Raw genomic sequence first — 15,474 nt, forward strand, 5'->3', positions numbered from 1 at the left:
TCGTCATCTTCTTCGTTGGGTGTCATCATTTGAGGTAGGGATTCCTACTCACTCTTATGGTCTTTGACATAGATTTTTGGTTATTTTGATAAAGTGTTGAAGTTGGGTAATTTTGGGACTTAGGGTTTCAAATGTTAAAAGAGGGTTTTGTTATTTTGATTCTAAAATGTGTATTGTGGGTTTCAAAATAATGATATTGTTGTTGGTTGTTGATATATAGACCATTGGGTCAATATTGGGAAATGGGGTAGAAAATCCTAATTGGTTGTATAAATTAATTGGTATGATTAATTTGGGAAGATTGTGGTTATATGGAATTGAGTTGGAAATAATGAAATTGGCTCATTATATATTAGAATAGTGGAGTTGGATTTATTAATCGCTCACTCTTGAAAACATTGATATTTTATCTGTTGGAGCTTTTATTATCTGTTTAGAAATAATTGCTTGGACTACCGGTGGAGGGTAGTTTTGATTGTTGTAGACAATGCATGATGATTATGCAAACTAAATCTAATCAATTGGATATGTCATAGAGTATGACGGTTGATAAAATACATTAACGTTATGTATTGATTGATTGTGTATATGACCTATGTGTTTATACGTTGTGTGTGGGGGGAAGGAGATAGGGGATTTACTCCACGGTTTAGGGGAAGATAGGGGATGGACCTCTAAACCGGATGTTGTTTGGGAGGAGATAGGGGATGGACTCCACTGATACAGCTCATATGCTTGTCAGTTAACGTGTTGATACAGCTCATATGCTTATCTTTGGAAGTGTTGATATAGCTAATATGCATATCTGTTGAAATGTGGATACAGCTTGTATGCTTATCTGTTGAGATGTTGATACAACTAGTATGTTTATCTATTGTAAAATGGGAAACGTTTAATATGAGTCATTGTCTCATACAAGTGGTTGGCCAGGTTCTGAGCCGTGAATGCAAATTGTGAAATTGATAAGAAATGTTTATGGAAATTGAACATTTATCAATTGCTAATGGCTTAGTCATTGCTCATACTGTGTTTAGCATATTTCTACTGGGCGTTGGCTCACCCTATATGGGACATTATTTTTAGGTACAGGTAGTATGCCACCTCCAAAGACATAGCTTGGATGATGATGAGAGTTGAAGACACTTTTTGTTTATTTTGTTTGTATTACATGTATATCAAGCCAAGGGCTTATTTTGTATAGAGTTAGTACTCTTCTTTTGTGTAACCAGGTGTTGACTTGGAAAGCTGTAAGCCCATAGGGCATTTGCTTTTGTTGTTAACATGTAATACTGTTGTAAAAACTACTCTGATGAATAGAAATGGTTGGTTTCTTTTATATCAATGCATGTTTAAAGTGATGGGTTTTATGTATTATTTTGAGGGCGTTACAGATTTTGCCACCTCCAAGGCCAAATCCTATCGAAGGCACTCGTTCTCAGCCATCATGTTCTCCAACCTCTATTCATTTTGTTTCGCCTGATCCATAATCGCTTGCATTGTTTCATCAGCTGAATCGAAGTTCAAGGCTCTTCGTGTAGTAATGTTTTCTGGTCCCAACATGGTGCTTGGAGTGGTATCGACTCGTGGCGTAAGGTCGTCAATGACTGCCGGAGGATCTTCTGCCACGCCCTCCATGGATGTGCTAGAGTATTCCCACAGATGGCGCCAATTGTGGAAAAGTGTTTTGGAAATACTCTTTGAATCCAATGGGATGCCCGAGATCCTCAGCTAGAAACCTGAAAATGTATGAACACTCCGATCGGGGATGCCAGAATTAACACTTCAACGAATAAGTCAGTGTATACTCTCTTGGTTGCTTGTAACTCAAGTTAAACATACTAATTCACACATACCTTTCTCTGGTTGATGCTTCTTTATTTATATCCTCTTCCTTGGGCCTTAGGGTCGGGCCCACCCTTGATCCATTTCACGTCTATCTATTCAGCTCTTGTTTTGCTGGTCGGAATGCTAATTATACTATTCGGCTCTAATGTTGACTAGGATCAACGTCGAGTACAAATTCCACCTTTGGCTAATCTCATATATGTATCCGGCCTTACTCCCCCCGGAATATTCAGCTCCCACAATCGCATATAATAAATAATAATAACTACCAATCACATAAATAAAAAGGACCAAATAATTAAACATGAGTCATAAACAAATTCAAATTGAATTGAGTCTAAATCATGGGTCTCACCCATAAGTCAAACATGGTCCAATTATATACCAAAATAGACCTAACAAATTTATCTCAAATCATGGTCCAAACACCCAAAACTCAATTTCAAATTCTGCTATAAATTAAACTGAACACCAATCAGTCTGCAAATTCTCATAAAATAAATACTCACCATTAAATTCTGAAATTTTTATCCAACATTCTAGACTCTTATAAGAGCAACATAATAAAATTTTCATAATTTCTGAGATCGAAAATTATATTTAAAAAAAAATTATTACAAAATTGAACCATTTTCGTACATAACTTTACACAACACTCCAATCCAAATATTACTCAATTAATTTATGCACTGACTATTTAAAAAATATTTTGGCACATTTCAACTTACCCTCCTTAAAGAAATTTCGTCCTCGAAATTTAAGCTTAAGTAATGTAATGCATTCTACAGTCACCCACAAACTCACTCAGGTACTTTCTAATGCATCAACAAAATTTTTTGACTACTACACGAGCCTTAACAAGTCACACCGGTAATGAACCAGACCATTATATTTTCACAACAATTGATTATAAAAACCTTTACTAGTATAAACCATTAAGTGATTCTTCTATCCACATCAATAAATCAATAATCCAATCCCTTAAGCATAACAAAATTTTTGGCAAAATGACTCTTCAGAATACCAAGACACCATACCTTATTGGTGATAACCCAACTTCAATGAACTATCTCCATCGCCTAATGCACAATGCACCCCAAGGCCAAAACAACTATTACTACTCTGAGACCTTAACAAAACGAAACAATACCTCTTCAAAAGCACTGACCACTAACTCAAAAAGTGACCACCACCTGTCACAAGACGAACAACACTTAACCAACACTAGGGTGATGCCACACCCCATAACCCAAACGAAATAAAATCAATTCGAACAATGAGCTAAGATTTCCATCAACAAAGACTACAAATCAACATTAACGGTTCCACTCCGATGTGGAGTTTACAAAATGATCTCAACAAAATACCTTAAGTCTAAACAAGACTCAACAAAACTAGGTAAACACCCAAACTATACATGCCCCTCAAGCTAAAAGCTAATTCAACTCAACTTCTACGACATTTAGTCTGAGTTATAACACAAACTCTACACTAGTATTACGGTGACTCACAAGGTCCACCCAAAATGCAACCATGATTCGACTAAAACAACCCACGGGAAACTTCAAACAACAGTGCCATTCCCCTAGCCAACCAACAAGAGATCCTACTTCTCTTCTAGGACTTATCAAGCATTAAGCACAAGGAAACACCCTCCAAGGTTTAGCAAACAAACTCATAATTCATTCCAACTCACCCAATTGCAAGGAAAAAAGAGCCTAGTTCTCGAAGCTACCTGTAACGCCCCAAAAATTAGGCATGGTATATTTATTTATGCTACAAAACTCACCTGATAGACAAACGCATATATATAGCTAACTATTCCATACATCCATTTCCATTAAATCTCAAATGCCAAATACATGCTATTCATATCTCAATGCCCCAGTTCCAATCCCAAGCATACATTTTACAACAAGTATGAAATGGAAGCCAAACAGATAATAAGTGCCCTATAGGCTTACAAATTTATCCAAGAACATTCTTGGTTACACAAAATGGAGTTTCAACTCAACGTAAATACAGCCCTAGGCTTACATTCAACAAATAACAATAAAACAAAAATAAAGCCTCAGCTCCGAGTCCTCCCAAGTCAATGCCTTGGCGGAGGCATAGCACCTGTACCTGAAATGGTTTCCCTTATAGGGTGAGCCACAACCCAATAGAGATATATTACACAACATATGGACCATGTCAAGACTAAAGAGAAGTATGCTCATGCCATGCTCATGATAAAATAATTTATCTCTCTTTTTATAATGCATGCAATGCTGAGATGCAACAGCAGATATAAAACCATTTCCATTTTAAACCATATCTGTTACATGAATACAAGCTCTGTAAATCTCTAGGTGAGTGTTTGCAAGTAGGCCCTAATGCACTACCACTGTCATTTTTACCAGTAAACTGGAAGGCTTGACACTTAACCGCGCGGTTCTACACCCCTTACCTAGATTCATCAAGTATTCATCTTTTCGCAAACAGATACATTTCCAAACATTTCTCAAAGAACAGATACATTTCCAATGAAATGAATGTAATGCAATGTCCAATGCAACAAATGAGGAATGTGGTTCAATTTACCTAAGTCTCATGCATTTCTACAACAATAATGGTTATCCTCCACCGATAGCCCAAAACAGATATTTCTAAACAGATACTTAAATAATTAAATTCCAAAAATTTTGATAAATACAATTTATTCCACATCTCATCAAATATGAACAACTACACTAGTTTTCATATCAGAATCACATCCGGTAACCTCTCAAGGTCCATTTCTAACCGTGTCGGTTTTATTCCAACAGATACATTAAGCAAAATAATACCATAATGCCCAAGAAAACATCATTTTCTTTCCAAACTCATTGTCCAAACATTATTCAACTATGACATCCTATTGTGATCAAAAGCCCCAAAAGTTAAATATAATTCCTTTATTTTCTTTAAAAATGCTCTTTTGGTCGCAAATCGGTAAAAATTTCAAAACCCATCGAGTCAAAGTCCCTTTTTGTTCAAATTTAAAACATAGCTCTTTCATAACCTTATAAACATATTCCAAGTTTACACTTTCGCAATTTGAGCATCAACTTTTTATTTTTCTCAAAATTTCCCTTTTTAGCAAATAAATCACAAATTTTCCAAAAATTCTAATTAAATTATATACAACTCTAAGCTCCATATAATCAAGTAAAAGTACATAAAGAAGTGTAAGAAAAATTCCTACCTCAATCCAAGAAGTTTTCAAATTTTTCAGCAACAGAAATTAAATTTATTTGGAGCCAAACGACGCCTTTTCTGCCCTCTACGTTTTGATCCAAAGCACTAGGGGTCAAAAATGACTTACACTAGAACAAATCCAAGAAAAACCAACTTGGAACCTCTTTTCTCTTGTTTCCTCAGGGCAAGAACTCCAAGAATTATCAAAAGTTGAACAAAATATCTATTTGGTTACTGTTTATAGATATTTCTTCTTTTTTTTTTTAACTAAACAAATATCTAACCATATATATATATATATACACCTATGTATATATATATATATATCAGTTAAAAATACATTTCAACATCTTTAATGACAAAAGTAAATATAATATTTTCTCACCACAAAATATATTTCGTTTAATGGTACACACCATAAATATTCACAACTCTTTTATGGTAGTCAAATAATAATAATAAAACTACAACACTATTACATAGTTATTAACGGGTCACAATTCAATCAATTGGGTCTAAAATGAATGGAGTTTAATAATTTAAAATAAATCCCTAACTGATTTATCTCAAATCATGGTCCGAACACCCAAAACTTAATTTTAAATTATGCTATAAATTAAACTGAACACCAATCAGTCCGTGAATTTTCATAAAATAAATACTCATCATTAAATTCTGAAATTTTTATCCAATGTGCTAGACTCATATGGGAACAACATATAAAAATTTCATAATTTTCTGAGATCAGGAACTATTTTTAAAAAATATAAAACCGAATTATTTTTTAACAGAATTTACACGGCAATTAAATTCGAAAATTTGCTCAATTAAATTATGTGCTGGCTATTTAAAAAAAAAATGGGTCATTACACTACCCAATTTACACACGACCAAAACAATCGAAAATCTAGATTACACTGCCAAACTATCACACTCATACAGTTATTCTAAGACTCCATTTGGAAACCACTAGAGTAACCAACCAGACACAAGATGTCCCCAAAGGAAAATACAACTATGGTTCAAAACACAACTCATTCCCTCTAAGATGATTATATTACCAACGAGTGTTAGACACCCCCCCACCCTTCCACCCCCCGACACCCTGGGACAAAATAAATAAATAAATAAATAAAGGTAACAATAGTTATGAATATTGTCTATTTCAAATCTCATCTTTAAACCTTACATAGTTTGCACTTTATAAATTTTACAACCAAATCTCAAAACAATTAATCTCTCTTGGGAAATACATCCCTTACCACCATTCACAATCTTTACCATGTCGAGGCCACGCCTCTTCCCAAATACACACAAGGGTATATAACCCAAGGTTCAGGAACAACTCCACACATAATCAACTGAATAGAACAATTTCATAATCACGCAAGGCCATATATATACCATTCATAACATTTAGCATCAACACCTCCCACTAAGGTACATTCTCATGTTCCAACACGAAACTCAACATATGCACATCAAGTAGCATAAAATCACATAACAAATAACAAATAACAGGTTACCACTACGAAGATGATTAGTCGTTCTAGAAATCCTTTTAGACCTATTAGAAATCACACTGATCAAGTGCATTTCCAATGAGATTTCTAAGAAAACTTCTGGACCTGACACAACAACCTCGAGACTCAACCCCATGCCCACATAAACATATACTCCCTCCGTCCCAAAATATTGGTCCCTTTTGGGGAATCCAACTTTTTTTCATGGTACAATTATTACATTTCAGAATTTTTAAATTTCCAAAAATACCCTTTGATTTAAAATTGAAGTAAAAAAAAAAAGTACTCCTACTAATAGTAAGAAAATCTGTCCAAAAATCTTGGCGGGAATTTATTGTGAATCAAACCGAATTTATTATGAATCAAAATTTAAGCGGGTAGGTATCTAAATAAAATTTGAACATTTCCTTTTCAATTTAAAATTCCATGTTACTACTCCAGAAACTACTCCATTCTTGAAACACAAAGTCAAACTCTTCTGTTTTGCTCCATTACCAAATTTGCTCATTTTCTTTCCTATATCTCATCAGCTATTCCAGCTTATTGTCTAATGTTTTCATCTTTAAATATTGGTCCATTTTAATCCATCATGGATTCTATAATTGAGACTTCCTCTGCTGCTAGTTCCCCTATTTTTCTTTCTTCTGTTCATCATAGAACAAAGAAAAATCTAACAAATCATCTACGCCAATCAATTTTTGAAACTCTGCTAATACGAAGTAAGGATGGAAAATTGAATAAGGGTTGCCAAACTGAGGTTGCTGCGAAGTTCTCTGTCCATGTAAAAACTGTTCGTCGTATTTGGCAGAGAGGAATAGCTTGTATGGAAAATGGGTTGGTGGTCAATGTATCTAGCAAATTAACAAATTCTGGCCGCAAGCGAGTTCAACTCAACTTTGGGAAAGTCGCTGAAATTCCTCTTCGTCGTCGAACCAATATCCGCTCATTGTCAAAGGCATTGAATCTTCCAAAATCAACAGTTCATAGGAGAATTAAAGAAGGCAAAATTAGGCCGCATTCAAATGCGTTGAAGCCGTATCTATCTGAAGAGAATAAGAGAGCGAGACTCCGATTTTGTCTTTCAATGCTTGAGCCTAATAGTCTTCAAGGCCAGCCAATGTTCAACTCCATGTATGACTACGTGCACATTGATGAGAAGTGGTTTTACATCTCCAAAGAAGCAGAGAGGTATTACCTTCTTCCTGAAGAAGAAGAGCCACATCGTTGTTGTAAAAGTAAACGTTTCATTACAAAGGTAATCTTCCTTGCAGCAGTGGCTCGGCCACGGTTTGATGAAAATAAAAATGAAGAATTTTCAGGTAAAATTGGAATTTGGCCATTCACATACAAGGAACCAGCTAAAAAGAACAGTAAGAATCGTGCAGCTGGTACACTTGAAACAAAGGCAATTGTATCGGTAACAAAAGATGTTATTCGTGCATGTTTGATCGAGAAGGTTCTACCTGCAATTCGATCTAAATGGCCATGTTCCAGTGCAATGAACATTATATTCATTCAACAAGATAATGCAAGACCACATGTTGATCCACTTGATGTTGAATTTCTTGAAGCTACAAGTAGAGAAGGTTTTGATATTCGTTTATCGTATCAACCCCCAAACAGCCCAGATATGAATGTTTTGGACCTCGGATATTTTAGAGCGATTCAATCTTTGCAATATCAAGAAGCACCCACAAATATTGATGAATTGGTTTATGCCGTAGAAAAATCGTTCGAAGAATTATCACTGCAAACTCTTGATCATGTATTTGTAACCTTGCAAGCATGTATGTTAGAGGTGATGAAAATCAATGGTGGGAACAATTACAAATTGCCACATATGGGAAAGACAAAACTGATGAGAGATGGTGCTTTGCCCTGCCAAATTCAATGTGAACCTCATGTTGTTGAAAATGCTTTGGCCTATCTCCATTCAAATCCAGGTAAGTTTTTGGGTCTCTCTCTCTATTTTTTGTTTGTCTATAAGTAGCATGAAATATTAAGTTTTCTTTCACTATCTTCTTCTGCTTCTTTCTTTTTTCTTTTTTTTTTCTTTTTTTTTTCAGGGGTCTAACTCTACAAAGCTTCAGAATTTTTTGGGTGAATTCCTTAGTTAAGAACTCTGTTGATAGAGAACAATTTTTGTTGGTGAATTTTGTCACTTAACTAAGGAATTCTTTGATGGTGTTGCTGTTGAAGAAATCATTTGTGAGTTTGCAATGCTAAATGTAAATGGCAGTGGTGGTGAGAATTGAAGCTCCAATATCAGCACTTTTTTTTGGTTGATTTTGCTCCCTTTTGATGTATATATTCCTTTTGAAATGTAATGAAACACTGTAAATTCGTTTTACATTAGTGCAGTAAATTCATTTTTTTTTTTTTTTTTTTTTTGAAAATATCAATTGTCATAATTATGTATTTTTTGTGTATATTAGTAGTATGAATTTAAAAGAAGGGCAAAATAGGAAATTCATGCCACTTTTGTACTTGATTTTTAAAAAGGGACAAATATTTTAGGACAATGAAAAATGGAATAAGGGACTAATATTTTGGGACGGAGGGAGTAACATTTTAGCACATAAGCATGTTATCACATAGAATGCAAGCGTCGCTCACAATCACGAGGTAAACCCAACTGTGGTCAAAACCACTTCCCACGAGCCAAGGTATTTAAACCTAGTTCGCTCTGATACCAAGTTGTCACACCCCGCATTTTATTACTCAAATAAGATTACCAATATTCATTAATTAAGTTCATTTACAAATGACAAGCCATCCTTTGATGAAATGGTGAATAATTAAATATACATGTTCCCTCTCGTTGTATAACAAAGACATTTACATACAAATAAAATAAATGCGTTGAGGCTTACAATAAATAAGAGAGCATTGCCCTTTACAAGCATAGAACTCAGCCAAAGAAACAATTAAAAAACACTATGGCTCATCACCACTTTATAACCATGCCAAGTTGTTTGATCCTCAAATCTGAAAACACTTCTTATACACATGTACAGGTAGGGGGTGAGCAACCACTAGCTCGTCAAACAATCTCATATTATAACAGTAGAAGATATGCTGGTATAAATATACTCATACATATACGTGAAATCATATCATGTCAAAATCATATGATTCTATTACATAATCTCTTAAATCCAATTTATTTAATTAACCACAACTAATTAACTTAAATAAATAAACATGCTTCAATGGAAACATGACACCCTTTTCAATTTATTCAATTACATCATTGTCAATTGAATCAAATAATTAAACAATTCATAATGACATCTAACAAAGCATCAAATACATTTTATACAATCTTATGGATGAATGCATATGCCATGTCATGCTTAAAATATTTTTTTCATCTTTTGAAAATCTTGTGCACAATGCCAATTTGAAAACACATTAATCCAACAATTTCAATATAATTTCAAGGATGGTAAATGCGATTCAGGTAATCCCTAGGTTGGTGTCTGCAAGTAGGCATACCGAACATTACCAAATGCCCACTTTACCGGTCTCTCACCGGAAGGCACATAGTACCTCCTCTGTGCTTGTTTTCGGTCTTTCACCATGGACACTCAAGCCAACTTAAACCAATATCAAACTATACTCTCTATCCTGACTAACCAACGTATTTACCCAAAACAAATCAAAATAATCTTGTTTCACAAAAACAATTCCTTTCTCAAAACAATAGTTTTCAATTGCAATTTGAAATCCATAATAACAATGAAATGGAATGGCAATGCAATATATAACAATACATTTGAAAAGTTTCAATTTCAATTCCACCACACAATACTCCATTGTGATCAATTTTCATATCTCTATCAATGTAATATCATGATACAATCCCAAGAGACAATATAATAATGTCAATGTTCATGTATATACCACATGTAAATCAACAACTTCCAACTTGGTCTTTTCAAGACACTTTAACAATATCCTTTTCAAGACAATTCAACAAAATTCTTTATATAAAACAAACTTCCAAAATCAAACATTTTATTACCTTTCCAAGGATCTCCTCATTTAAATAACAACACGATAATCATCTACCGCTTACCAAAACCAAAACTTCTAAACAATAGGTCGTCAATAGCAATAACATATAACACCTAAGCGAGTTCAAGGTTTCATTAATTTCTAATTCACATACTTTACCAATGAAATATAATCACAATCTTTCCAAAACTCATCTCCTTCCCAAACATTAAATAGAATCAAATTTCCATTTTTTTCATACAAGTAAAATCTCGGGATCTTCAAGTTCAATCATAATTCTCAATAAGTATAAGTGAATATTCCAACATTTAATCAATTATATCAAAATCTTCTCTTGACTATAATTATAAAATATAACGTGAGTGTTCACTTTCCAATCATCAACATTAACCCCATCAAATTAAACCAAGAAAATATAAATAAATAAATAAAATTTTTGATAACTCGTTCTTTTTTTAACTAATTCATCCATTTGCTTCAAATGAGCTAAAATCACATTCCTTTCTTTTCTTGTCAAAATCCACCAAAACAATTTGAATATCTCATATATGAATATTAGGTAATATTATGATAACATAACTCAACTAGTAAAACTAGGGACCAAATACCATACCACATCAACCTAATCTCGCTTATTTCTCCAAATCTCATACTTGGTCAACTTCATCACTTTTAATCTCATAATATTAAAACTTCGGAATCAAACCCAATAACACCCCTTTAATTACGAAGCATTCAAAGTATTAACTAAATTAATTTAATTCATCAAATTAGAAAGTTCATTATATTCACCCTCTTCCAAGTTAATAACACCAAACATAACTTCACATGTCTCATCACTCAAATATACCCATATTTCATGCATAGCCAATTTTTCCCAAATCTCTACAAATAACAATTTCACAACCTTTCTTAAATTAATAAATCAACATGATATTTACATCAAAATTTATGAAACATGCCCAAGAGTAATGAATACAACTTAATCATCAACCTATCACCTTTCATAAAATATCATGAATATAACATTTTTAGAGTTTTTAATCCCAAAACAACTCTATAATCTCAACTTAACAATTTACACAATATTCATCAACATCAATTTATTTTTTGTCAAAAATAAATTGCAAAACTCAAAAATCAGATAAATATTTCAACATTATTTTCTCAAAATAAATTATCTAACCATAATATGAGGTAGATACAACTCATACAATTATTAATTTCATTTTCGGATTTTTTTTTTAACAAATATTACCAACACAAATGAATTTTTTTTTTCAAATCAATTTCAAAATATCATTGTTCTTAATACTTCAACATAATTTTTCTTCCAAAAATTAACCAAACAAAAATCTAAGAAATATATATATATATATATACAATACCTACTATAATGATATATTTTCTCAAAATAACCCTAATATAGCTTTAAAGTAATAATTTGAAGAAAGTCCCTACCTGAAATATGAAGAAAAGAAAATCCGAAAATGGAAAGCTCGCCCGATCAAAAACTTGAGACTACCATTGCAAAGATTATGACGAGCTCTCCGGCTTTCATTTACAAAACTTTTGTAAAATCTTACTCTAAAGACTCCCACCCTAAGCTTCAAGTTTGAGTAACTATGGAGAAAAGAGAAAGGGAGAGGGAGAGACACCCTCTGTTAAAACCAAAAACAAAGAAAAAGAAATGAAAAGGAAGAAAAAGAAGTGACAAGGAGAGTGTAATTTTTCGTATTTTATTACTCGGATAACCTTACCAATATTCATTAATTAAGTCCATTTACAAGTAACATTTCATCCTTGGATGAAATAATGAATAATTAAATATACATATTCCCTCTCGTTATACAACAATGACATTTACATACAAATAAAAGAAATTCCTTGAGGCTTACAATAAAAGGGAGGGCACTACTCTTTACAAAAAGATAGCACTCAGCCAAACAACAAATGAAGTAGTACAATCCATCACTACATTACAGTTATGAAATGTTAAAAACCATTGTTTGATCTTCAAATCCAAAAAGCATTCCCTATACACATGAACAGGCAGGGGGTGAGTAACTATAGCGATTCCGGTTTTACCTTTCTGTATTTATTGTTTTCCGGACTTGGGTTCCGTGATGTTGGTGGTTGTATACCTTGTTGTCATCCTTTAATTCCGCTTGATTGAGTTTTAGGATGTATTGGGCAGAGTTGTTACAGGTTGGTTAGGCTTTGGTTTCAATTCTTTGTTGCTCAGTTTTTAGGAGGTCCGCTCGAGTGGGTCTTCTTGCGCTCGAGCGGAGATTGCACACTCCCAATATTTTGGTGCTCTGCAGAACTTCTGCAAGCATGTTTTTCATGCTCGAGTGGGTTTCTTTACGCTCGAGCAGTCGCGCTCGAGCGGGTACTCTGGCGCTCGAGCGGGTAGTACTTTTTGCTGTAAGTTTTGGGAGGAGGAAATCTACGCTCGAGCGGACTGGTTTTCGCGCTCGAGCGGATGTACTTTATTCTTGTGTCTTGGCGCTCGAGCGGACTTAGTTTTTTGTTCTTGACGCTCGAGCGTTGTGTTCTCCGCTCGAGCGGGAATGTCGTATATCAGTTGGTCGCTGGGCGTTTTAAATTCACTTTTTACATCCTCTCTCTCTCTCTTACTTTCAAAAAAGATATTTCGAAAGCCTCTCTCTCTAGAAACATCCTTCTCTCTAGGGTTTGATCTAGTTAGAGTGCTTCCCTTTCCTTCGGCCTTTGTAAAAGTTGGGTTGATCGTCGAGGGCTACGTTTTGATCCGAGAATATTGAGTTTTAGAGCACGTTGAGATTTTTCATCTTCTTTCCTTGAGCTCCGAATTTGAGGTAGGGATTCCTACTCACTCTTATGGTCTTTGACATAGATTTTTGGTTGTTTTGATAAAGTGTTGAAGTTGGGTAATTTTGGGACTTAGGGTTTCAAAATGTTAAAAGAAGATTTTGTTATTTTGATTCTAAAATGTGTATTGTGGGTTCAAAATAATGATATCGTTGTTGGTTGTTGATATTTAGACCATTGGGTCAATATTGGGAAATCGGGTGGAAAACCCTAATTTTGGGAAAATTGTGATTATATGGAATTGAGTTGGAAATAATGAAATTGGTTCATTATATGGTAGAATAGTGGAGTTAGATTTATTAATCGCTCACTTTTGAAAACATTGATATTTTATCTGTTGGAGCTTTTATTATCTGTTTAGAAATAATTGCTTGGGCTACCGGTGGAGGGTAGTTTTGATTGTTGTAGACAATGCATGATGATTAGGCAAACTAAAACTAATCAATTGGATATGTCACAGAGTATGACGGTTGATAGAATACATTAACGTTATGTATTGATTGATTGTGTATATGACCTTTGTGTATATACGTTGTGTGTGTGTGGGAGGAGATAGGGGATGTACTCCACTGACACGACCCCAAACCGCCCCTAGTAGTTTGGTGCCGTGATGGCCAGTAATCCGAGATTACCGAAGGCCAACTTTCAAAATTCACACACAATCAGAGTATAAATATATGGGGCTCACAAGTGCGGAAGCAATAATCTAAAATACAAATGGTCCATAAGAGCAGTGCATAAGTCAAATGAAATGGGGCATACATCTTTACATAGCTTTACAACTTGAATACAAATAGAAATGAAGTACAAAAATACATATTACATCTTGGAAGAAGGCTTCTCAAGCCGACATGTTCAAAATACATAAACTTCAAGATTGCCAACATCCTTACAGCCGACATAACATGCACACAAAACACACATCTCGGAGTAGCCGACTTCTTGGTTGTTACCTACATACATACATAGGGAGGGTGAGCTTGGATACTCAGTGAATGGTACAAGTAATAAAGGGGTTAAATGAATGATACCCGAGATCCTTTTCAAAATAATACATAGTATATCTTGTCAAAACCATACATAACATAACTTAGCTGGCTTGAAATAAAACATCATTTGAATCTTGGTCTTTCAAAACTTACTTACTTACTTAACATACGTCAAATCTTAAAACAAGGGGTGATGACATTCCGGGCAAAACAAAGCATAACCTCGGCATCGAGCACACCCGTTCATAGTCCGTTGGCGGCCGATATCTTAACAAGGGTGCTACTTAGGCTTAACGTCCCCTAGCACGAAAGGACGGTGCTACCTAGGCTTAAAGTCCCCTAGCACGGAAGGACTATGTTACATAGGCTTAACGTCTCCTAACACGAAAGGACGGCGTTACTTAGGCTTAACGTCCCCTAACACGAAAGGACTATGCTACATAGGCTTAAAGTCCCCTAGCACGGAAAGACTATGTTACATAGGCTTAACGTCCCCTAACACGAAAGGACGGTGTTACTTAGGCTTAACGTCCCCTAACACGAAAGGACGGTTCCAAGAATGTCATTCAAACAAAGATTATACTTGATACATAAAATAGGGATATCATTCATGCTTAACAAATACTTTCTCAAAACGGAGCAAAACGAGACTTTATCAAAACATTATAACATAGCTTTATTAAAAATACCACTCACATAGTTCTTGGGACGTCGGGATCAAGGCAAAGGTCCAAGTCCTACAAACACATGGCAAAGTCTATTGAATATATTCTTAAAAACAAGCTTTACATGAATGCAAATGATCTAGGAAAAACATGCTGGAAAACATCTAGGGAAAACATGCTGGGTACCAACCAGGTCTTGGAATGGATGCACAGAAATGATCTAGGAAAAAATAACCTAGCTGAGTGAACTCAGGAGGTCTTGGCCGAGGTCCCACACCTCTTGGCCGAGGTATGGTTACCTAGGCTTCTGTATGCAGCTGCCTGCCGAGGTGTTACAAGGTGCCGGCAAGGGCATACCAT

At 34.6% G+C, this 15,474-nt stretch overlaps 1 protein-coding gene across 1 annotated transcript; it reads left to right on the top strand.

Moving 5' to 3' along the window:
- Positions 1-6,981: 6,981 nt before the first annotated feature.
- Positions 6,982-9,147, top strand: LOC145819768 (uncharacterized). Its single transcript, XM_082913639.1, has 2 exons — positions 6,982-8,530; positions 8,654-9,147. Exons 1-2 carry the CDS (start codon positions 7,177-7,179, stop codon positions 8,659-8,661), a joined length of 1,362 nt encoding a protein of 453 aa, XP_082769765.1. The 5' UTR covers positions 6,982-7,176; the 3' UTR covers positions 8,662-9,147.
- The last annotated feature ends 6,327 nt before the right edge of the window (positions 9,148-15,474 follow it).

Source organism: Camellia sinensis, chromosome 2, assembly GCF_055761805.1.
Source record: "Camellia sinensis isolate YWXY chromosome 2, ASM5576180v1, whole genome shotgun sequence".
Lineage (NCBI taxonomy): Eukaryota > Viridiplantae > Streptophyta > Magnoliopsida > Ericales > Theaceae > Camellia > Camellia sinensis.

Coding starts and splice junctions, on each gene's coding strand:
- LOC145819768 (XM_082913639.1), top strand. CDS start 7,177: ATGGATTCTATAATTGAGACTTCCTCTGCTGCTAGTTCCCCTATTTTT.